Source organism: Diplotaxodon limnothrissa, linkage group LG8 (assembly GCF_057381915.1).
Source record: "Diplotaxodon limnothrissa isolate DT_005_m linkage group LG8, D_limnothrissa_male_GT1.1, whole genome shotgun sequence".
In the NCBI taxonomy this organism is placed as follows: Eukaryota; Metazoa; Chordata; class Actinopteri; order Cichliformes; family Cichlidae; genus Diplotaxodon; species Diplotaxodon limnothrissa.
The window spans coordinates 32,160,230-32,185,745 of record NC_140603.1 but is presented as its reverse complement, the minus strand read 5'-3'; the positions used below and the strand labels follow the sequence as shown (position 1 = coordinate 32,185,745).

Below are 25,516 nucleotides of genomic sequence, written 5' to 3'. Positions count from 1 at the left end.
CAAAAAGAAAAGTTTGAAGCCTAATCTTAAAAGTAGAGATAGTGTCTGTCTCCTGAATCCAAACTGGAAGCTGGTTCCACAGAAGAGGGGCCTGAAAACTGGGGTGTTGATTCATTTAAACTAAACATAATCATCCTGCTGCAACCAGGTTTCTGTAAGGCAGAGTAAATCGATTTGTTGATCAATTATTAAGTCATGTACTAACAGAGACTTGGAGGAGAGAGACCTAATATTTAATAATCCACATTTCACTGTTTTACTCTTTGGTTCAGATGTGGATACTGTATTGTTCTTTCTTTGTGATTGTTTATGTTTAAGTTGTTTGTTGATGGTTTTTAGTTTGTTTTCTGTCTGTTTGGGAGCTGACACAGTCTCTATGGAGATGGGTTTTTGGGGGTAGCAGGAGGAGAGAAGCTGCAGAGAGGCGTGTAAGACTGCAACTCTGCTTTGTGGTCCCAACTCTGGATAGTCATATTTTGGGGGGTTTAATAAATTTGACATATTTCTAGAAATGAGAGCTGCTCCATCCAAAGTGGGATGGATGCCGTCTCTCCTAACAAGACCAGGTTTCCTCCAGAAGGTTTGCCAATTATCTATGAAGCCCACATCGTTTCTGGGACACCACTCAGACAGCCAGCAATTTAAGGAGAACATGCGGCTAAACATGTCACTCCTGGTCTGATTGGGGAGGGGACCAGAGAAAACTACAGAGTCCCACATTGTTTTGGCAAAGTTGCACACCGATTCAATATTGATTTTAGTGACCTGCGATTGGCGTAACTGGGTGTCATTACTGCCGACGTGAATTTTACCCTTATTTACATACATTTAACCTTAGCCAGCAGTTTTAAATTTCCTTCAATGTCGCCTGCTCTGGCCCCTGGAAGACAATTGACTATGGTTGCCGGTGTCTCTAGCTTCACATGTCTGAGAACAGAATCACCAATTACCAGAGTTTGACCCCCGGCAGGTGTGTCGCTGAGTGGGGAAAAACGGTTAGACACATGAACGGGTTGCTGGTGTACCTGGGGCTTCTGTTTAGGACTATGCTTCCTCCTCACCGTCACCCAGCCGCCCTCTTTCCCCAGCTGCTTGGGGTCTGCCGGGGAACAGCTAGCGGGGCCTACGCTATCTTCGGCTGCACCAGCTACAGGGGCCTGGCTAGCTACGGGTGAATGAAGGGTGCGAAGCAGATTCTCCAATTCAGTAATCCTGGCCTCCAGAGCTGCAAATATGCTACATTTATTACAGGTACCTTTACTGCTAAAGGAGGCCGAGGAGTAACTAAACATCTGACACAAGGAGCAAGAAAGTGCAGGAGGGACAGGTGAAGTAGCCATGGTGCTAACGAGTCAGCTACGAGCTAAGCTAAGCTAGCGAAACAGTACAGAGACAGAGAGTGAATACTTTGGCTATAAATTAGGTAGTGAGTACACAGAAAGTGTGCTTCTGATAAGCACGTGAAGATTGTAATATGAAAAAAGAATGTTTCTAACAGTTCTTAATTAAATTGCTAAGCAGATAAGCTACTCAGAAACACCACTGTGTTTGAGCGAGCGAACACCAAGTGACAAGGCCACTGGTTTTTAAAGCAACTTTTGAATCAAATAATCATCAGATGAGTCATAAGTGAAACAACCGTGAGGTTCAACCATAATATTTGCATGATTCATACTTAAGCCTTCGATAATCGCAGCGGTTCGGAGACTAATTTAAGCCCTGTGGTGCTTCTGTATTCTAACTCTGTATTTCTGCATGAAAAATGAGAAAAACTTGGTAGGACATCAGCGCACAGGCAGTTTATTTTGCACATAAAGATTGAGACCTCTATCCCGTCCAGAGAGGTGTGCATGCAGGTGATACCGACTTTGAGACGCACAGGTGTTTGCTCTTATCCTCCAAACATAGCGGCGCAGATACATTTCCCCTGATAATGAGGAGGCGTGTAGGATAAAGGTATACTCGTGAAAGTAGAATAAGGACTTACTTACTGACCTGTTGTCCTCTCTCCTCCTCTCAGATCGAAGGAGCTGATAAAGGAGGCCATCTTGGACAATGACTTCATGAAGAACCTGGAGCTGTCTCAGATTCAGGAGATCGTGGACTGCATGTACCCGGTGGATTATGGGAAGGACTCGTGCATCATTAAAGAGGGTGACGTGGGCTCGCTGGTGTTTGTGATGGAAGGTGAGGAACCCACGGTTTGGTTTTCTGTCACTCTTCAGGATCTATTTATTTATTTCTCTGTCAGCAGTTATTTTTAAAGCGAGGTATTTCTGGCAGAAATTTCTCTTTTCAAGAACTTTTCAGGTTTGGGGAATTTGGGGAAAATTCTGGGTGAAAAACTACTTTTGATCTGAGGTGAGGGGACTTTTGAACCAGGCCGTGCAGCTTGTTGCCACTCAGGTCTGTTCTGGTTGTTAGACTTTCCTGTGTCATTTTTTTTGTCCTGAGAGTTTATCAGATGTTTCTTTTTTGCTGGTTCTTAAAGAACTTGATGTTTTTCCTTGAACGAATAAAAACTGTGCATTTTGAGCTGTAGTTGTAGTGCAATGCTCATTGTGAGCATCTTTGAATGTGTGGTTGGTGACAGACAGCACCTCTCCTCACTCCGAAGCTTTTTTTAAAGGAACTGTCTCACATTAGATAATACAAATCTCATCTCTAGAAGAAGCCGACCCTTCAGGTTTGCTTTAACGATCGTGTTTCTCCAAACTAAACCTGCCATTGTGCCTCTGAGACCATCGGTGGGTGAATGAAAGTTTGTAAAGAGGTTTGAAGACGAGAACACTGAGCCAAACCTTTGGAGACACAGAAACATGAAAAAGTTCATTACGGCGGCTCGTGAGGAAATCGTTTATCACTACACGAGAAATAGGATTCCAGCTTTCAGCTTCTTGAAATAAATAATTATGGAACTCATTTATTCTTTAATGACTACATTTCCTCCAATGAGCTGAGGAGTGAATAATTTCACAGGTCTTCTGTGTGGCGGTGAATTCATGAAGTGTAGCGACATGGAAACTCCTTAACAAGCGGTATCTCAGAGTTCCGTGACATTTCCGCCTGAAGTTTCCCAGAGCGCCGTTCGACCTTCAGGATGTACTTTGCTCGGCCGCCGGGAACATGTCAGAGCAGCGCGGCATTGCGTAACGTGTCAGAGCGCCTGAAGGCTTTCACCTCCACTCTGCTGCTGGTTTCCCTGCTGCCTTCACACCACACACTACTTCTGCTGCTGTGAGGAAGAGGAGAACTCAAACACAACATTTTTCTGCTTGTGGAAAAAAAAATCACAAAAATCGTCCTGTAGGTAAAAAGTAACTTAGTGCGGTCACAAAGATGAATGACAGTGTGTCTGAACAGCCAATCAGTGAGCAAACGGCAGAAAAGAAAGAGAGGAACGAAGAATGATGGGAACGTGTCGGCACGAGTTCACTGCTCACAAGAACTGTGACATCACTACAGCCACATCACCAACTAACTAACTAACTAACTAACTAACCTGTGAATCAACTGCTGGAAAACGACAGGACAGGAAATAAAGTGACTGCAGACAATGTTCAGAGTCTCCCTCGTGTTTTTCACTGAACAGGACGCTCCGCCTTCATCACCATCAGCTGTTTCCAAAAATCATGGATTTCCACAAGAAACTGAAACGTCACTGAAGCATGGCATCGCATGTAACATTAGACCGCCGTGAGGTCATCACTTGACGAGATGGAGCTGTCACCTACAGAGGACTTCAGATCATTTGGGTGCTTTTGATTCACGTTCAGTCATTAGTTTGTTTAAAGGAATGAATTAAAGAGACTCAATGTAACAATGTAACATATTCTTGTTTTATTAGGAACAAAAAGAACTTGCAAATTTACCAAACATGTCTCAGTTTGGCTGACAGGTTAGGGTTAACGCGACTGCCTGAGTCTGAACAAGTCAAATTCATTATTGAGCTTTATTATAAATAAAAACATAAAATAAATAAATTAAATAAAACACGCAACGGTCCCGTGGAGGACAGGCAGTGGGCTGGAATCAGGCTGAAACCCTGATGCAGGGAGTTCTCACCTGTTGTCCACATGCTCTGTCACGGTTTGCGGGGCAAGCCGTGTGGATTTGTAGTAAGGACCCAAAAGGCGGCAGCTCTGGTGCAGGTGAGTGTTTATTTACAGCAGTGGGTACAAACAGTTCAGGGGGCCGACCGTGCGGACGGCAACGGCGGCGACGTGGACACAGTTCGGGGGGCCGGCCGTGCGGACGGCAACGGCGGCCACTCAGGCGATGGCGGTCCGGGGGCCGGCCGTGCGGAAGGCAACGGCGGCCACTCAGGCGATGGTGATCCGGACCAGGCGAGGCTGCAGAGGCTGGACCAGGCGAGGATGAAGACTCGGATGAAGCTGGACCAGGCGAGGATGAAGACTCGGATGAAGCTGGACCAGACGAGGCTGAAGGCTCTGAGGCTGGACCAGACGAGGATGATGATGCTGCTGCAGCCGGCGAGGATGATGATGCTGCTGCAGCCGGCGAGGATGATGATGATGCTGCAGCCGGCGAGGATGATGATGATGCTGCAGCCGGCGAGGATGATGATGATGCTGCAGCAGGTGGCTGGACGGGCTCCTCGGGCCCTCCAGCTGAGACAGGTGGCTGAACGGGCTCCTCGGGCCCCCCAGCGGAGACTGGAGACAACGGCCGGAGCGGTCCCTCGGACCCTCCAGCGGAGACACGAGACGAAGGCTGGACGGGCCCCTTGGACCCTCCAGCAGAAGCCATCACAAAGCCAGCAGGCATGGAGTCCTCTGGCAGACATGAAGGCAATGGGTGCTGTGCTGAGCACTGGCCCTGCTCAGACAGCACTGACACGGAGTTGTTCTCTGAGGGCTGCTTAATCTTCAGGGGTCCAGAATCAGCTGGGGACTGAGACCTAGCCTCTGGGGAAGCCCTGGAGTGCAGAACAGTGCCTGAAGCAGCTAAAGCGCGAGAAACTCCCTGACTGGACCTTAAATCTTCTCCCTGCATGGAGTGAATGAGTGGAACCGGTACTACTGGGGCCTGCGCTACAGGCGGCACTGGAGCCTGAACTGAGGGTGGCACTGGAGACTGAACTGAAGGGGACACTGGAGACTGAACTGAAGGGGACACTGGAGACTGAACTGAAGGGGACACTGGAGACTGAGCTGAAGGAGGCACAGGAGACTGAGCTGAAGGAGGCACAGGAGACTGAGCTGAAGGAGGCACAGGAGACTGAGCTGAAGGAGGCACAGGAGACTGAGCTGAGAGGAGCACTGGCTGCGGGGGAGCTAACTGAGCTGAGAATGGCTGCGGGGGAGCTAACCGAGGTGAGAGTGGCTGCGGGGGAGCTAACCGAGCTGCCGGTAGCTGCACAGGCGATAAGCAGCTCGCGTTGACATCCGCCACACAAAACGCAGCCCCTGAATGAACAGTCATGCAGTCTGAAAATGAAAAAGAGTCCTCACTCACCACAGCCGGCGATTTAGAAGCCTGAACGTCCGGCTGTGGGGTGGCGCGCTTGCGGCGCGATCGGCGTTTCCTCCCCGCAGACGGCTCCGACGGGCCGGGCAAGATCACATCCGGCGAGTCGGGCAGCGAGGCAGGAGTGGCTGAGAGAAGGTGAGGTGTGTGCCGGAGAAAAGCCTGTATGGTCGGAGGAAGTGAATTCAGTAGCTATGGCAGGCCGGAAAAGAGACGTTGTAGCCGACCTTCCACGGCGCGGCGAAGCTCGTACGGAGGATTCTCCAGCCACAGCCCGAGGAGGATCTCCACATTGTAGCCGATGTCATCCTGGAGCTCCTCGGACGGATTGACTGCCGCTGGGTCCATGGTGGCTGGTTCGTTCTGTCACGGTTTGCGGGGCAAGCCGTGTGGATTTGTAGTAAGGACCCAAAAGGCGGCAGCTCTGGTGCAGGTGAGTGTTTATTTACAGCAGTGGGTACAAACAGCAATGGGGTGTGAACATGAAACCAAAACCTAAACTGGGTAAACTAACAACACAAACCAGGAATGACGGTGCAGGGAGGTCCGGAGAAATACATACAGGGAGACCGAGGGGAAACAACACAGACGAACCAGCAACTACTATGACAGAAGACACAACTTAAATACACTCAGAGAACACAGGGGGATTACATACAGGTGGGGACACAGCTGGGAGTAATTAACATGACGAGACTAGGGAGGCAAACTGAAAACACTCACATAAGACACAGACCTTCACAATAAAACAGGAACTTACACATGAAAGGACACAAACTAAGAAACGCGGACTAGATACAGGAACACACGGGCAGAACAGAGTAAACACTAACCAGAGGAAGAACAGAACCAAAATCGCGAAGAGAAAACACAAAACGCTGGGTCAAAAGGACCCAGGATCATGACATGCTCAGACAGGACTGAGGTTCTCGTCCCTGCTTTGTTCCTCTGATGTTTCACTCGCACTGACTAACCAACAACGCTTGGTTAGGAGAAGGAGAAGGCTGGGGTGAACACTACACTGGGGGAGTTTAACACTGAGATAAAGGTCGTCTTGCTCTGTCAGCTGCTCCTTTCATGGGTCACCACAGCTGATCATCTCCTTCCGTCCCAGCATCCTCCTCTGTCGCACCAAGCCAGCCTTTTTACCTGACCTGTATGCAGCTTAAGTGCTGCCAACACAAACCTAAAAGCTGTCGGCAGCATAAATGTTGTAGCTTGGGTGCAGATAACTGATAATTATCCTCAAAGAAACACTTTCAGCCTGCAAACAGCAAAGACAGATTTATGAAAGGTTGTGCTGCTGGAACATTCCCTTTCGGAGGGAACGAGTCAGTTCAAGCTTCACTGTTTCTGCTCAGAAGCTAAGAGAGCATGAACACCGTGGATCCTTTTGTTTGCTTTTCATTTTCTTTGACCCGAAGCTTTCGGTGCTCATTATTTTTGCCGAAGGACACTCGAACAGAAGGAACCGGGGATCGAACCGGTAACCCTGCAGCCTTGCTCTGCCGTTCCTATCCAGAGTACTTTTGTTGTATTTTTAGCTGCATTTGAGGTTATTGTGTTACATAAGAAGCCTGCGTAGAAACGTGATCCTCCCACTGAAAACACAGGGCGTTGCTGAAGCTGCACTCAGGACGCCTAACCTGCATGCTCGTGTGCATCCAGTTAGTCATCCATTCACATTCAGCAGCTCTCACAGTTTTAATGACGTCCTGGTATCTCGAGGTGCTCGGGCACAGCAGCACAGGTGGATTTTTTGAGTTTCACGAATTTCAATGGCATATTTTTCTTAATATTCTCCTGGAATCATTACTGTAGGATTTCTTCCTTCAAACCTGCCATCGGTCAGACTGTCACTCTGTGTTATCAGTACATTTAAATCCCTTTGTCCCAGTCATGCTGGCCTCACATTGACAACAATTCTCCAGATGGCCAATCCTCCGTGTCGGTGGGTGGCAGGCAGCGAGTGGTGTGAAACAACTGATGACATTTATATCTAAGTAAAAGCTGCCGGGTGAATAACACCCATGCTGAAATTCAGAGCGATCCTCACAATGTGAAAAAGATCCTTTTGTCAGATTTTAAATGAAGCAATTCAATGTTAAAACTGCCCGTTTTTGAATGGAGTCTGGTGTGAGAGGACGAGGTTCAGGCAGGTAGATTGTGTGCACATCTGATGACTGTGTGTGTGTGTGTGTGTGTGCATGTGTGTGTGTGTGTGTGCCTGTGTGTGTGTGTGTGCCTGTGTGCGTGTGTGTGTGTGTGTGCCTGTGTGTGTGTGTGTGTGTGTGCCTGTGTGTGTGTGTGTGCCTGTGTGTGTGTGCCTGTGTGTGTGTGTGTGTGTGCCTGTGTGTGTGTGTGTGTGTGTGTGTGCCTGTGTGTGTGTGTGTGTGCCTGTGTGTGTGTGTGTGTGTGTGTGTGTGTGTGCGCCTGTGTGTGTGTGTGTGTGTGTGTGCCTGTGTGTGTGTGTGTGTGTGTGTGTGTGTGTGTGTGTGCCTGTGTGTGTCTGTGTGTGTGTGTGTGTGTGTGTGTGTGCCTGTGTGTGTGTGTGTGTGTGTGTGTGTGTGTGTGTGTGTGTGTGTGTGTGTCTGTGTGTGTGTGTGTGCGTTTTTTCAAACCTGTTTGTTCACATTTGGCTTAAATCAAGTTTTAGTGAATTTCATGAACATCGGTTTAAATGTTCCTCTAAACTCGGTCCCCGTCTGAAGACTTATCCATTCACAGATATCCACTTAACTTTTCCTGCTGATTCAAAACTGTCATTTGATCTGCACACATTGTTCACAGACACACAGTTTTTAAATGCACAAACACCTTGTGAGCAGGTTCATCATCATCTGTGGAGAAGGACCAGAGCTGGTTAACAAAGGAACTTTCAAAACAAGACCGAGGTGATCGTTCACTCACAAATGCTTTGAAATGCTCTGAAGAAAAGTAAACCTGATACTAATAATGATCATTTATAATGATAGTTTATATCAGTGCTTCCCAATTTTGACGGGGCTCCCACACAAACGCGAAGCAGAAGATGAAGCATCGCCAAATATGCTTTATTTATTATTAGTATTCAATATTATTATTTATTAGGGCTGCTACGATTAGTCGACTAGTCACGATTATGTTGACTATTAAAATCGTCGACGACTAATTTAATAGTCGACGCATCGTTTGAAGCTTTGTAAGATCACAAAAGACGCAGGAATGAGTAGTAGGATTTAAGAGTGTAATAACGGACTGAAACAGAAGATGGCAGCACTGCATGTACAAGGATGCCAGCTGCCGTTAAACCCCGAAGAAGAAGAAGAAGAAGCAGCAGTGTCCCAGAATTCATAGCGCAGCCCAGCAGTTTCCAACAATGGCGGCAGCTAGTTAGTTTTAATATTACTCTTATTATTCTTTCTGGGTCACAAAATAAACGTTTAACATATTTTCAGGCGAGAATGTAGCTGTGTAAACCTCAAATATCTGCTCAGTTTATCAGGACACCACATATTTTCAAAAGCGCTCCGACGTTTTCGGAGACGTCTGTTACCCACTAGCTCGATAGCTAGCCGGGGGCTAGGTCACTAGCGCCGTGAGAACACCGGACTCCCGGCAAATCGTTTTCAAACCCACCGCAGTCTTTCGCTACTCAGGTTAAACATGATATATGAGTCACTTAGAGAACTTAAAAATGTTGTTGTTTGGCTTTCTGTAGTATTTTATTTGTTCCTGAGTAAATCGGTTTGGCTGAGATGAAAGTTATAGTTTTTACACAGCTGAATAAACGTCAAGCAGACAGCTGATTATCAGAAGTGTGAGATGCTGGAGAATTTACTCCAGTGTCCTGTTATAGTTTAGATAGCAAGGAGTTTATTAAACGTCACCGAAACAATCTGCAAATTTCATTAAAAATTAATAAACTACCATCTTGTCTTTATTTTTAGTTAGCACAAACACTTCAAGCTGTAAGCTAATGATAGTTATATAAGACCAGATGCTGCTGGTGCAATAAGCTGTACGTTTTACGTCCAATGGATGATGATCTGATTAGTCGACTATCAAAATAATCGTTTGTGGCAGCCCTATTATTTATATTAAACCAACACTGTTCCAAGCAAAGACAAGAACATATGATGAAGCATATCTTGCCTTTGGCTTCACCTGCACGAGTGCCGAGGCCGGTCTTTCTGACAGAATTAGTTCCCCTGCGTCGGGAGCAGCGCTGGGCTCTCCAAACAGTCTCCCACAGCCGTTTATGTTTTTAAACTGATTTTGCACAGAGAGACTTTTTTTTAAAACGCATTGATAGCAATGTTGAATGTTATTACAAAAAAACAAACAAATAACTACAATAAAATAATTACACCATGAAGATGGTTTGTTTAGTGTTTTTTTTTATTGCAACCTGTAATTTATTGCAGTTTACTTTTATTTGTTTAATTGTTTACTAAAGGTTTGAGGTGTGAAATAAACTGCAATGAAGTTTGAAAACAAAATATGGGCGTGTGCGGTTGGAGGATGATTGTGTGGTGGCGGATTTAGCTCAGTAGGATGAGCAGGCGCCCGTAAGGCTGAGAGCGATGGGCCCAGGTTTGAATCTGACTCGCGGCCCTTTCCCCTCGCCCTCCCTCTGCTTTCCTGTCAGTCGTCACTGTACCCATCCAATGAAGCCACAAAACCCAAAGCATCTTTAGGCACTGTTGTTATGATTTGGCACTATATCAATAAAACTCAACTGAATATCTCTGACTTTAACACCTCAAACTGCGGGTAAACTCTCATACTCAGGTAGTGTTCAGGAAATATTTCAAGTATATAAATGTGGAAAATCTCAGAAACTCTCCTGGAAAATTTCAGCCTCCCAAATACAAGAAGAGGAAAGCAGAGCCGCGACTTTTATTTATCAGAATCATCTAAAAAACTCTTCGTCGTCCACGCTCGACAGAGCAGCGTGTGACGCAGCAACAACCAGCTGCAACATCGACAGTAAAAAGATATATATATTATATCAGACGGACCTGACGGAGATTCATCAGAGCCAACAGTGTCCTGAGAAACGAGTGCAACGTTTCATAAATATGATAAACACATTTTCAGGTGTTTGTTTTGTTAATCCTGCGCTGTGAAAATGCAGCATGAATTCGCCTGCTGTGTTTGAGCTTACATAAGAGCGGCGCATGTAAGAGTTAACGTTGCTCTTCTGTAAGGGTTACGCTGCTGAGCTCATGAATGCACTATATAAATGAGGGTCCTCACAAACATAGATATACAAACGTCAGAGTGTGTTGAGGGGGCGGGACGAGGGGGCGGGGGCACAGATGGTGGCTAAATATACCGATAACTGTCACAGGAAGAGGAAGTCATCCCTAAAAACAGACCACGACAAAGGCTGATAGTGTGTGTGTGTGTGTGTGTGTGTGTGTGTGTGTGTGTGTGTGTGTGTGTGTGTGTGTGTGTGTGTGTGTTGCTCATGTTTTGGGGACATTTAGGGACATAAATCTGTCACAGTTTGCTTCACTTTGCAGAACAAAAATAAATAGCAAAACAGCAGCTTTTTATTTCTTTTGAAGTTTGGTTTGAGGTTGGAGTCACTGAGATGGAAACACCACCCTGTGTGTGTGTGTGTGTGTGTGTGTGTGTGTGTGTGTGTGTGTGTCATAAACATGCTGCTCATTAATTCTGTGTTTGGAGGAGGAAACAGATGCAGCAGCTTTGTCTCATTATGTAAAACACACACACACACACACACACACACACACACACACAGACTTGTGTTTCTATCTCTGTGAAGACCCTCAGCACAGATGGTCCCTTCCTCATCCATTCAAGCTGGACTCTGAGACCACGTCTGGACCTTTGCAGAAATGTCCTCACTGTGATGGTTTGATACAAAAATGTGTCCACACAAAGACTGAAAGACTTTATACACACACGCACGCACGGATGCACACACACACTTCTCTGGTGATGTGGTTGTCATGGCAACGTGTTGGATGACAATTTTTGGCATTTAAATATTTTCACAGTTTGGAAATTTCAAATCTGTGTTTTTTCTTTCTAAAAAAAGGGAAGATGGAAAAAAACATAAGAAAGGATGAGAAAATGAAGGAGGAGAGGAGGAGAAAAGGGAGCGAGCAGGGAGCAGAAGGTGATGGAAGGAAGCACGTGAGAGACGAGGGAGGTGAGATGGAAGAAGAATAGCAGAGAGGAAAATAAGGACGAATAGGTGGAGGAGTGAAAGGACGAAAGTGTGAAGCTGGAGAAAATAAAGAGAAGGAGAAAGGAAAAGGAAAAAATAGAAGAGAAAGAATAAAGGTGTGAGGCAGAGGAAGACAAAGGATGGATGTAAGAGGGTAAGGGGGGAAGAAAAACTAAAAAAGGAAGTAAGGAAAATAAAGAGGAGGAAGAAGGAAGAAGACATGATAAGGGAGGAAATGAGGGGAAAGGAGAGCAGAGACCTTACTTTTGGCCATTTTGATGAGAAAAAAAAGACGCTGCCTGGATGATGTCACAGCTTTTTCTTCCTCGCCTCTTTATTCTTACTGCATGTGAACCTGTGACCTTTGACCTGTGACACGCTCACACGGACAGCTGGTGCTCATTTAAGTGTTTTTCCTGAGCTGAAAGTTTCTCGCTCGTCACTGAAAGTGCTTTCAGTGTTTTTTCAGACCAAACGTTCACCGTCGGCGTGCTGTACTCGACCGCAGCGTGCTCGATGCTTAGAACGCCGTCTGCATGTCGAGCTGTCACGTTACCTGCTGACAGCGTGACTTGTGTGAGCGTTACCTGGATTTTGCTGATTAATAATGAGTCAATCATTTACTGATAATGACTATTATCAGTAAATAAAATAAGGAGAGAACACCTGGATGTCAGGATTCAGCTGCTGCACACTTTGCTGCTTGTTACCCTGAAAGCTGATGAGACATCGTCATCAGCCGGCAGGGCGTCGCCGTGGACGCACAACACTGTGAACAATAATCATAATAATAATTTGGATTTCTGTAGTGTCTTTCCAGAAGCCCATCAACACTTTACACAAGAATAGCAAAACAAAAATAACGCTAGAGCTTGAAAGAGTTCGAAATGGCACCCAAATTTCAAACCTCAGGGGACTGTGAGATGTAGGGCCTCGGGGGCCACAGCAGGGGTCACACCAACCAAGAGCTCCTGTTGAGCTTAAGTAGGTTAGTTGACATGTTTGCTTTGATTTCATGCACACAGTTGACAGGTGACTGTGGGGAAGCTGGGTTTAGGGTTTGTTACTGAGGCTACGTCCACACGCACGCGCGTATTGTTGAAAACGACTGAAAACAGAGATTTTTAAAAACTCTGTTTTTGTGTTTAGGTGTGGACGAGGAAAACTGACATTTAGTCACGCAACGTCAAAGGTGTGCGCCGTTTTTGACTTGAATTTATGCATGCTCTATGTATTTTGTTCATTCCTATGTTGTGAGTCTACACCAACTAAAATACTGCCTTTAGTATTACCATCTGAAATGATGAAAGCACTTCAAAATTAGCTGCCTTTACAGAAAAACACTTTTCAGAAGTACCCCAGGTTTTGTGAGGGCACAAAACCCTGTTTAGTCTTTTCCTCCCAGGATTCTAGACTTCTGATTGGCCAAAATGTGGACGGGATTTTTTTTTAAACGACAACTGAAAATCTGCGTTTTCAAAAATACCCGTGTACACGTAGCCTGAGATAAAGTTGTTTATCATCAGCATAGGAATGGAAGCAGACACTATGCTGACAGATGATCCTGCTCAGAACCTCGGGGCACTCCGCGGTTAGCTGGAGCAGAGGTGCAGCGGGAGTCTGGACAAACTGTGTTCTGTTGGAGAGATACACCTGAAACCAGGAGAGTACAGAACCAGCGAGTGGGTCAGACATGAGGGAAGGAAGGTGTGAGAAAGGGTGTTGAAGGCTGCAGAAGGGTCCAGGAGGATGAGGATGCAGATGTGGCCAGCTGCAATAAGAAGGTCATTGGTTATTTTAATGAGAGCAGTCTCAGTGCTGTGGTGTGTTCTGAAGCCAGATTGGAAGGATTGATGGTCTGACATATGTTGACGAAGGTTGGCTTTTTCCAAAATGTTACTGAGAGAGGGAAGGTTGGAAATAGTTAGTAGTTGTTAAAGTCGTCAGGGTCCAGACCTGGTTTTTGAGGATGGGAGTCACTGAGGTGGCTTTGAGGGTCCCGCTCCTGACTCCAGGGAACAGTTGGTGATGTAAACTGTAAGGGGGCACAGAGCAGGCAGACATGCTCTAACCAGTGTTGTCTGCACAGGGTCCAGGGTGCATGTGGGGGCTTTGGACTGAAAGATCCACTTGGTGACCTGAGAGGACTTCACAGAGGAGAAAGAGGAGAAGGAGCAACGAGGTAAATGTGCCACAGAGGGAATGACATCCTGAAACTGATGTACAGGTGCCAGAAGCTGCTGATGGATGGCAATAACTTTTTCTTGGAAGCAGTGCAGGAACTTGTGGCAGGTCAGTGGCACCTGGAGGAAGAGGTGGATCAAGTAGGTGAAGTAGTCGGTTGATGGTGGAGAACAGCAGTCTGGGATGACTTTGCTGCTGGTGAATGGTGTGTTTTGGCCTGAGATAGCTGCTTTGTAGCACCTCACATGATCTTTATAAAGCTCAAGCGGACACTGAGACCAGATCTTTTCTACGGCCTCTCAAGTCGGCAGCTGTGCAGTGAAACATGGGGCGGGGCAGGTAAAAAAGACAGGTTGAGTTTTGAGGGGGGGAAGAGAGTTTATACTGCAAGTGGAGTGGACATGAATATTTAAGTGACCAAGTAGGAGTAGCCGGAGTCGAGGAGCAAATAGAGGTGAGAAGCTCAGACACCTCAGAGTGAGGTGTTGACCCAGCCAGGGAGACAATACACTAATCCTGGGGGAGGGGCTTGAGTGAAGTGCCGTGTCTCTGTTAGGCAAAGGATGTCGGCCTTCCTGTCAGTAATGACATCATTTTATTTTTGAACGAGCGGAATTTCAGCAGCACGAAAGATGCACTGTTGGCAGCTGATGTTGAGACAGATGTGTGCTGTGGTTCCTTTATCTTTGTGGTGGTGTGAACACGACAACACGAGAATGAGGCAACGCGGGATTTCAAATCGATGCCATGGGTGCATCTAATAAAAATTTCAGACAAGGTTCAAATTGCAGTGACCTGAGCCTCAAGGTCAGAGGTCAAGTTTTCCAAAAATCTTTTTCAAACCATTACCACAGGTGTGTTTACTGTGAGGCTGAGCGGTAACACTGGACGCTCCCAGTATCTTTGTTTCATTTTCTCAAATCCCAGTTTGCCTCCAAAATGTGTGTGTGTGTGCGTGTGTGTGTGTGCGCGTGTGCGCGTGCGCGTGTGAGTGTGTGTGTGTGCGTGTGTGTGTGCGCGTGTGCGCGTGTGCGCGTGTGAGTGTGTGTGTGTGTGTGTGTGCGTGCGTGTGCGTGTGTGTGCGTGTGCGTGTGAGTGTGTGTGTGTGTGTGTGTGTGTGTGCGTGCGTGTGTGCGTGTGTGCGTGTGTGCATGTGCGTGTGTGTGTGTGTGTGTGTGTGTGTACGCCCGCACATGTGCGAGCACCGTTATTCATACATTATGTAAAACACTGATCGGTGTTTCTGCTCACGATGAAACGTGAGATTGTTTTGAGCTGGAAATTTTATTCATCAAAATCATAAGAATCATAATAATAAAATGTTACACCCCGGCCTATAGCTGCTATAGCTAATGCTGATGATTATTATATAGGCAACACAGGAAAAATAGAAATAAGGGAAAAATGCCCCCCCGCTCACCGCTCTTGAGGAGGGCGAGCCAACAAAAAAGACTAACACGGGTCTCCAAAAAAATCCCAAAAAAAACGAAAGTATTGACACAGACTTTCATCAAAGCAAAAATAGGCCATTTAATTACATCCAACACCAAACAAATACAACCGGGGGGAAGATCGACATGACAAACGGAAACACAGGGCTTAAATACCTAGAGGGAGCAATCAGGGAAATGGACAACAGGAGGAAAACACAGCTGGGGCAACTCAGAACTGACGAGACAGGGAAACGTACCCAGAACACACTGATATAAAACAGACTTTCAAAATAATGCAGGGAAACACATCACAGTCACGCCTAAAACAGTACACTGCCAACCCCGAATCGTAACAAAAATAAAACAACAACTTCTTCTATTTTTTTTTACCGTGGACATGTTCCACAGGAAGCATTGAAGTGAGTTGATCTGACTGTGGAAAAATGTTTTGGGGATTGGGGACACAGGCGACAGACAGAAATGAGAAGAGACCCTGAAGCTCATTAATGTACTGCTCTAAGAAAAGCATTTTCTCACAAGCAAAGAAACATTTTCTCACAAAAATTAAATAGAAATTTAGAAAAATAGTGATGAAATAAAAAAATAAAAAAAGATAATAATTTATTTCAAGAAAAAAATGTATAATTTTAGAGAAATAAAATCCCTGAAAAATGCAACAACATTTCCTGAATTTTTTTTTTAAAATGACCAAAAAAGTCATATAAAAATGAAATAATAAAAAAGTGCAGTGTACTCATTCATTTACATAGATGAATCTATAATCTATATTTTCCCTTATTGTTAGTAGTTTAGACACGGGACCCTCCTGTCTGCACAGCTGTTTAACCAGCTCTGCAAAAGCAGATGGTTATAAGTTAAGATTATGTCAGCTAATGTTAGCCTCGAGTGTCCTAAAAATCATACTTTACATCTCATAAAGAGCTTGATTACAATCTCAAATCGTCTCAAAATCCAACAGACAATTTCACTAACAGCAGCTAACACAGTCTAACACAGTCTAACAGCAGCTAACACAGTCTAACAGCAGCTAACAGCAGCTAACAGCAGCTAACACAGTCTAACACAGTCTAACACAGTCTAACAGCAGCTAACAGCTGTGTTTACCGACACAAAAGCCAGCTGTCGTCGGTCAGCAGTGATCTTCTCTGACTCATCAACTCGTATCAGACTCCTGTCACAGTGTTTGAGCCTCCTCCAGAGTAAATAATGATGGATGCTTCTCACCCAGCATGGACAGCTGAGGTAAACAGTGGACTCACAGCCTTCCACGGAGGAGGGAAAACTCCATCACTTTGCTATCTGAGCACACTCTGTACTCTGGGGTAAAAACGTAAAGTACTGCAACTATTTAATTCACCGTATCCATTTTTTATTTCCTAATTTATTGCAAAGTGGTGAAATTATTCAAATATGTTAAAATGAAGTGTTTTTTATTCAACATTAGCAGGGTAAAGGGTACAGTCTAGCTCTACTGTATCTCTTGGATGATTAAAACATGTTTGTTCTGTAGCAGCCAGTCTTGATTAGGACTTGAATTGGGCGGGTAAGAAAACAGAGCTGACTTTATAGGGTTCTCTCACAGCCTCTTTGTGGAAATCTGAAGCTTCCTCAGACTTTGCTTCCTTTTTGTTCGACTTTAACAAAGACCTGTTTCTGCGTGCAGCCGGCTGCTTGTACCTCTGACAAAAGCTCAGTTTTCACTCTGACTAATGAGAAGCAGCTTCTGTAATGAATCCATGTGTGCTCAGAGCTTTCTGCTCGTTTAGCAGCGTTTCATGATGCCCTCCTCCTCCTCGCCACTCTCCCGCTGTTTTAACGAGTTTCTAAAAGCACAACTCAACATCAGCCAGTCGGGTGGATGCAGATTATTTGCTGTTTGCAGGAACGAAGGCACAAATCAGAGAAACTAAAGGAGGTCTCGTGCACTCTGTGTTGTTTGTCCATATTACAGATTCAAATTAACCCAGTGCTCCCAGTGCACCGGTTTGGAAACAGTTTGCTTCTGTGGCTCTTTCTTCTCTGAGGGGAAGCTTTGGCTCTGAAAGCTCCACCGCCCACTGCTATGATCATTGCTTTCTGTTCTCATGTTTCCACCTCAAGTGTTTTTACCTTCAGACTGAAAAGTCTCAGATGTTGTTGCAAGAATCACGATGGAAGGTGGTCCAGACATTCACGGTCTCCTCCGGATGATTCTTCTGACTCTGATTAACGTCTGAGCTCCACAAGGAGGCGCTGTCCTCTGTGAGGCTGAGGTGGAGATTCTTTACATGGTTTCTTGTCCTGGTAGGAGAAATTGGCTGCATCCCAATTCAGCGTCTGCAGCCTTAAAGGCCGCATTTCAAGGCCGATTATGTCACAGCGGCGCGCCGAAGGCTGTCCCAATTCAAAGGCTGCTCGAAATGCGGCCCTGAAATGCGTCCTTCATTTCTCTGAATTTTAAGGCTGTGGCAGTGTAGACTTCGTGGTCCCATATATCCCACAATTCATAGCGCGGCAGTCGGTGTGGAGAATTCTGCCGCAGACGGCAGAAGCGGAGCAGCCGAAGAGTAAACTGTGAAAAGTAAGTCCTGGATATGATGTCACTTATTTATGTGCAAATGTTTAATAACGAAGAACATTAAACATTACTGTTGGCCACATGTCGGCAAAGTCATGTGACATTAGTGACGTTTGTACTAACTTGGTTTTAAAGCCTTTACTTTAAAATATACGCCGTTCAATAGCTGAGCTTAATCTCACAGAGAATGATCAAAGCTCATGTAGAAAGAAACAAATGAACAAAAGATTTTCTCCTTCATTTCTGTCAAACAGCTGTATGACACGTTTCCAGCTGTTAGTATCATGGTTACTAGGCAACCTGGGCAACGGAGGCTACACCGTCCCATTTCACAAGCCTCGCACTTCCGGCCTTAGCGGTCTTTAAGTACGCGGCCCTTGAGGATCGTTGAGGCTGCGTACTTTAAGGCTGCAGACCCTGAATTGGGATACAGCCATTGTACAAGTTAGAGTTAACGTGTTTGTCTTCTTTCTCTGTCTATCAAAACGTAATATCAAACTGACATTTTTGGCTAAAAGTTTTCAAATGATCGTTTCTAGACAAAAACAGCATATGTGAGAGCTTTCAGTCAGGTTTTAGGCCCTTCAACAGTTCTGAGTCGGTGCTTTTGAAACTGATGATTCTGTCTTAGTTCTGCTGGACTCACTGTGCTAATGAAACACCAGCAGGAGTCGAGGGTTTAAGATCTAAATCTTATGTTAAGCTCAGAACTGCAGTTCCACAGAGGTCTGTCACAGAGTCTGTTCTTCTTTCCTTCTACATGAACCCTAAAGGCCAAATGATCCATCAAGCATCTCTAGATGACTGACAACTGTGATAGCTGGTTATAAAAAGAACTGCCTGTCCTTCAGGTTCTTACAGTTTTAACTAAGGTTCACACTTTGGGATAATCTTTGACACAAACCTGAAATTTGCCAAACAAATGAATGTTTTGGTCCAGACGAGTTCTTTTCAAGTCCTTTCTAAAACAACCAGATCTGGAAAGGTGCAGAGTTATCAGCGGCTCTATGTGCACTGCAGACTTCAGTATACAGTTCATTTAAGCCCTTAAATGGTTTACACCTGTAGATTTGTTGTACACTCTTGTGCTGTGTCTTTAAGTGTAAGTCTTGGATGGAGGACGGGTTACTGTCGTGTCATTTTATCCTGCGGGAATCTTCAGTAAACATCTTGGATTCATTGATTTATTTAGCTGTAAAGCACATTGGTTTAAACCCACTGTATGAAGCAATAACTTACTAAGTATAATCAATGACATAACAACAATTCAAACAAAACAACACAAATTTAGATTTGTGTTTAGATTCTGATATTTTTCATAAATGAAATTGTGTAGAAGAAGTAAAAGAATTAAGAGCAGGTTGGTGTGTTTCAGCGTTGTTCATGAGTAAACTGTAAGGATTATAGCACAAACCTTTAGAGATTATCATACAGTATCCGTCTGCCTTGTAATTAGCCAAGCCTACACTCTGAACCATCAGTGTAAAAAAGAAACAGTGCTTAAAGTAAAGAAGTGTGAAAATATTTATATTTATGAAAACGTCAAACTTTTATTTGATGTACATAATGTTTCAGAAGATGTTTCAGGCAGATGGTGATGAAGTACAAACTGAGCTGTGCTGGTTTGTTGATCTGGTTGTTTAAAGCAGAGCCCCTCACTGCTGCTCGGTGTGGCTCATAAGTAAATCTCTGCATTCAAACAACAGTGTCGTCTGCATAAAAGTGCACATTTGCATCAGCTGCATAATGTGAATATTAATAAAGTATCAAATTTTTTGACCCCACCTGTGAGAGCTCGTGTTACTTCACACAGTGCCATTAAACCTGCTGTGTGTGCAGTTCTTCCTGGTATTTGCTGTATTTTGTCTCCTGGTCTCGTGTGAGTCTTCTCTGAACTGTGCTGTGTGAGACTCACAAACCTGCCAGTCCTTTTCATCACTTTTAAAAAGCTCTCTCTCTCTTTGTCTCTGCGGTAGTCGCTCACCCACGCACTTCTTTCTGTTGTTCTGTCACTCTCTGTCCACCAACATGGTAAAAACATTTTTCTCTGCCCCGACCTGTGATTCCTGCTCTAATGAGCACACCGTGGGCTCACGTCTCTGCTGTTTGATGCTCTGGAGCTCTGAGACTCCCTGAAAGCAGCAGCGGCATGTTTATGTGCTTAACACTGCATAACAGTTGATTTTTGTTCATGAACATTGTCCACACTATATGAATTTCTTGAATAATTATTCAGTATAAGCTATAATGAATCTTAGTTAATCATTTTTCTCTACAAAGTATATTTGATGGCATAACGAAAATAGATAAATGATTAACTGTCTTCAGCACCACGGACAGAGACATGGTTCACGTTTCATCCAAACTGATGGACGAATGAAAGACGTGACGACAGTGTGTGTGTGTGTGTGTGTGTGTGTGTGTGTGTGTGTGTGTGTGTGTGTGTGTGTGTGTGTGAGAGAGAGAGATTAGCCTAATGATCATTATAATTTGCAATTACAGCCTCAGTTCCTGTGTGTGTGTTTATCTCACCATTCAACATAATAATCACCACCATCTGGTGTGTGTGTGTGTGTGTGTGTGTGTGTGTGTGTGTGTGTGTGTGTGTGTGTGTGTGTGTGTGTGTGTGTGTGTGGGTGTGTGTGTCTTTCTGTCTTTCTGTCCCTGTGTGGACACATATCATTCCAAGCTGTTATGGGGACGTCTGTGCGTTGCAGGGACATTAAGGCGGTCCTCACAACTTTAAGTAAACAATTAATCTGCTGTTTAACATGCTGAAGGTTCTCAGTGACATGTCGCCCTCTGAGCTGATGTGTAGTGATGATTTTACAGTCACGAACTGATGTTCAGTGATAATCATCAAAGATCTGCGACTGTAGCCTCCTGATTTAATAAAATCCTCTAAAATCCACCTGCGGTCAGAATGGTGGGGGATCAAAGATGACTAAAATCCCTCTAAAATCAGACAGCAGTGTCATTTCTAGCATCAACACTGAAGCTTTAATCTGAAAACTCTTTTTATTGGTGCAACCTGAACAAACAGCACCATAACTCATCTGAAAGGCAGATTTCCTGAAGACGTTTCACTTTTCATCTGAAAGTTCGTTCACTTCTAAAAGCGGGTGGAGGCATAGTGGCTGTTAGTCATTAGCATCGCACGACTCACATCACATGTCATGAGGACAAAAACCTCACACAGCAAAATGACTTCATCAGCTAATGTTACATCCTCACATTCTCAGATTCATGCGTGTAGCTAACTTACAGCTAACTTAGCATTATTGCTAATAACTCACAGATGACTTCAGCAGCTAATCGATGATGCTAACCTTTGTTTAATGTCACGCAGTATTGGTTTTGGCCACGATCAGCTTGTCAGTCACCTGTGAAGCTCAGCTGGTGTCAGAGGTGCTGTTTATATCAGTAAGAGGAAACTGGAGTTCAGTTCTCCTAAATCAGTAGAAGAATATTCGTGTTTTTATTAAATATGTTGGCGGAGGTTTGCTCCGAGCTGCTCAGAAACAGAGTCGCTGAATCTCCAGATAATCCGCTCAAAATGAACCAGCCCTTCATGAAAGCCCTCTGAGTCTCTGAGCTCACTTCATACTCACATGTTGCACCCCTGAAGAGACGGGAGACTCTTCATCATACATGATGATGACACGAGTTTGTGTTGTTGACACTGATCACTCTGACATTTACAGTTCCCATTAATCTGTCTTCATCTATATTGATTTAAAATGTCAGTGTTTAAATGCCAAACAGTGTCTGACATCAGAAATCACTCAGAACCGTCGGCTCTCTGAGCTTCGCTGGGACTTCCAGCTCTCTGTTACTGTGCTTCCCTCAGAGGGGCTGTAATGTTACCAGCAGTGCTGGGTGCAACGCATTACTGTAACCACATTACATTTTTCAGTAACGTGATATAGTTACAATTATGTAGTTACTTGCATTATAAAAGTTCTTTGGTTATCTGCACGCTGGGTCGATAGACACAGAAATTCTTTTCTTCCTGCTACAATCAGCTGATTTCAGTTCATGTGCATGAAGAATGAAGAGTGTTACAGCTTTAGAAGGGTGGACATTAGCGTTGTTTGTATTGTGCAGACGGAGAAGAGCGAGATAGTAAAGTGCAAACGGCCTCAGAACAGAAAAAGCTGCTTTATACTGCTAACATCTGCACAGACAGCTTGCTAACACTAAGCTAGCCAAGCAGACTCCAGCCCAGCAGCCAGAGCCTGAGCTTACACAGCCTGTGGTGATGATGATGATGATGATGCGGCCTGTTTCTACCTGTTCAGGTTTCTACAGTAAAATCACCATGGCAACCGCTCTGAAGTCAAAGAAAAAACAAAGAGAAGTACAAATGAAGTTAGTCAAAAACACCGACGTTCGGTAAGAGCTGACTGTCATGTGTCTGCGAGACGTAGCGGCGTGAACAGACGTCTCCTCTGTCCCACGCTCGGGTTGGTCTCATGTTCAAATGTCAGCACTGCAGGGCAAACTTTGTTTTCCACTCTGGCTTTGATTCAACGGCTGTGATGGAAACAGAGAGGGCAGCCATTACGAGTGAGCACATGACCCCGTGTAACGTGTTAAACCCGCCATGGAGTCACAAGCTGTGCAGATGACAGAAGCTTCCACAAAGACCGAGGAACGAATTCTGAGCATGTAAACACTGCAAAGCGTCTCTGTCTTCAGTTATTATTGTTGCTGTAGCAGACGGAGGGACACAAACTGACGTGGAAGCCTCACAAACTGTTCTGGCCTCTGCAGATAATTTCACCTTCATGACAGCTGTACGAGGGGAGAATGTTTGTATATGTCACCTGTATGCATCATTATGGGCGTGGCCTCCTTGTCTGACAGGTGGCTGTAAGGCAAGGCGAGTTTATTTATATAGCACAATTCAACAGCAAGGTGATTCAAAGTGCTTTACAGAGACATTAAAGAACAGAAACAAATAAAAAGCATAATTTAAATTTTAACCTTAAAAGTAAAACAGTGCAGATTTGGTGCTTTATTCAAATGCAGCTGAGAACAGGTGAGTCTTCAACCTGGATTTAAACAAACTGAGTGTTTCAGCTGATCTGAGGCTTTCTGGGAGTTTGTTGCAGATATAAGGAGCATAAAAGCTGAATGCAGCTTCTCCAGCTGCTTGCTGTTTGCTAACATGACATCATGTGACCAATAACATGGCTGCTGTGAGGTCAAACAGACCAAGAAGAAGAAATTCAGGGTTTTGTTTGGATGTTACTGAGCACTGATTCATACTCCATCTTTGTGTGTGTCTGTGTGTGTGTGTGTCCACTCATATTCTGTTTCCAGTGTGTCACTGCAGCTAAACAAAGCACTTTTTCTATTTTACACAACTAAAAACACACACACTGACCCGTGGATGATCCCAGACCATTGTGTGTTTCTCTTCTTCAGCTGAATCCCGATTGGCTGAAGTTTTCAGGTGGCAGTCAGTGTGCGTGATGGATGAGCGGCAGAGGAGGAGACGAGACCACGTCTCAGTGTCTTCAGATGCCCTGGAGTCGTTTGAGTTTGGATTCAGATCTGTTAGAAGCAGAAACACGATGCTGAGGAGTCCCTCACTTACAGAGCTCTTCCAACATTTCATGTTTTGTTCTGTGGCGAGGAGCCGAGGCAGAGGTGGTTAAAAATCGATCTAGGAGGAACCCAGATATTCGGTCACGCTGAACTGTTTACGCGAGGTTTTGGTTGGTGGTTAAAATCCCTGCATGGCGTGGAGCTGACCGGGAGACGGCTCCTATAATTCAGGGGGTGTGTCCATCAAAGCCTTGCGTTTGAGTCTTTCGCCTTCCTTTCATGATTACTCAGACGTCGTCTGATGACATCAAATCAAATCAAATCAAATCACTTTTATTGTCACATCACATGTGCAGGCACACTGGCACAGCACATGTGAGTGAAATTCTTGTGTGCGAGCCCCACAAGCAAGAGAGATGTGCAAACACAACAACACAAACGAGCAAAATACAAGAATGGCCAACCTGAAACTAATAAATATATGTACAATATATAATAGTGTATGCATTTCTGGATGTGTATACTAAATATTTTCCTACGTGTGTGTGTGTGTGTGTGTGTGTGTGTGTGTGTGTGTGTGTGTGTGTGTGTGTGTGTGTGTGTGTGTGTATACACATTTTTACAAATTAAATAGTAAAAATAAAATAAAATAATAATAATAATAATAATAATAAAATATATAAAATATACAGAGTTGAATATGTGCAAAACAAGTGGCATTTATATACAGTGTGTAGTGCATAATGTTAAAGTTCCAGTAGTGAAGCTGAGGTGTCTATGACGTGTTCAGCAGTCTGATGGCCTGATGGAAAAAGCTGTCTCTCAGTCTGCTGGTACGGGACCGGATGCTGCAGAACCTCCTTCCTGATGGAAGCAGTCTGAACAGTTTATGGCTGGGGTGACTGGAGTCCTTGATGATCCTCCCCGCTTTCCTCAGGCAGCGCTTCCTGTAGATGTCTTGGAGGGAGGGAAGCTCACCTCCAATTATCCGTTCAGAGCACCGCACTACTCGCTGGAGAGCTTTGCAGTTGTAGGCGGTGCTGTTGCCATACCAGGTGGTGATGCATCCAGTGAGGATGCTCTCAATGGCACAGCGATAGAAGGTCCTGAGGATGCGGGGGCTCATGCCGAATCTTTTCAGTCTCCTGAGAAAGAAGAGGCGCTGCTGCGCCTTCTTCTCTGTTTTGTTTGTGTGTACTGACCACGTAAGATCCTCAGCCAGATGTACTCCAAGGAACCGGAAGCTGCTCACTCTCTCCACAGCAGCGCCGCTGATGGTGATGGGGGTGTGTACTTCTCTGCACCTCCGGAAGTCCACTATCAACTCCTTTGTCTTTGCGACGTTGAGGGTGAGATGGTTGTCTTGACACCAGTGGGTCAGGGCGCTGACCTCCTCCCTGTAAGCCGTCTCATCACCGTTGGTGATAAGACCCACCACTGTAGTGTCGTCCGCAAACTTCACAATGATGTTGGAGCTGTTAGTGGCTGTGCAGTCGTAGGTGTAGAGTGAGTACAGGAGAGGGCTCAGTACACACCCCTGTGGAGCACCAGTGTTCAGTGTGATGGGGGATGAGGTGATGCTGCCCAGTCTGACCACCTGGCGTCTGTCAGACAGGAAGCTAAGTATCCAGCTGCAGAGGGAGCTGCTCAGTCCTAGATCCTGCAGTTTCCTGTCCAGCTTCGAGGGAACGATGGTATTGAATGCTGAGCTGTAATCTACAAACAGCATCCTCACATACGTGTCTCTCTTCTCCAGGTGTGACAGGGCAGTGTGTAGTGTCAGGGCTATGGCATCATCAGTGGACCTGTTGTGGCGGTATGCGAACTGTAGAGGGTCCAGTGAGTCGGGCAGTGCAGAGCAGATGAAGTCCCTGACCAGCTTCTCGAAGCATTTGCTTACGATGGGGGTCAGGGCTACAGGTCGCCAGTCGTTCAATGAGGAGATGGTGGAGGATTTGGGTACAGGGACGATGGTGGCCATTTTGAAGCAGGCTGGGACTACAGACAGAGAGAGGGAAAGGTTGAAGATGTGCGTGAACACTCCAGCCAGCTGAGCCGCGCATGACCTGAGGACGCGGCCGGGAATCCCGT

The 25,516-nt window shown here is 45.2% G+C and overlaps 1 protein-coding gene across 1 annotated transcript in view; it reads left to right on the top strand.

Moving 5' to 3' along the window:
- LOC146627452 (cGMP-dependent protein kinase 1-like) overlaps nt 1-25,516 on the top strand; it is a 77,359-nt gene that overhangs the window by 15,801 nt on the left and 36,042 nt on the right. The window contains exon 2 of the mRNA XM_085361727.1: nt 2,021-2,187. Coding sequence (XP_085217853.1) covers nt 2,021-2,187 — 167 coding nt within the window. The remainder of the gene's footprint in view (nt 1-2,020; nt 2,188-25,516) is intronic.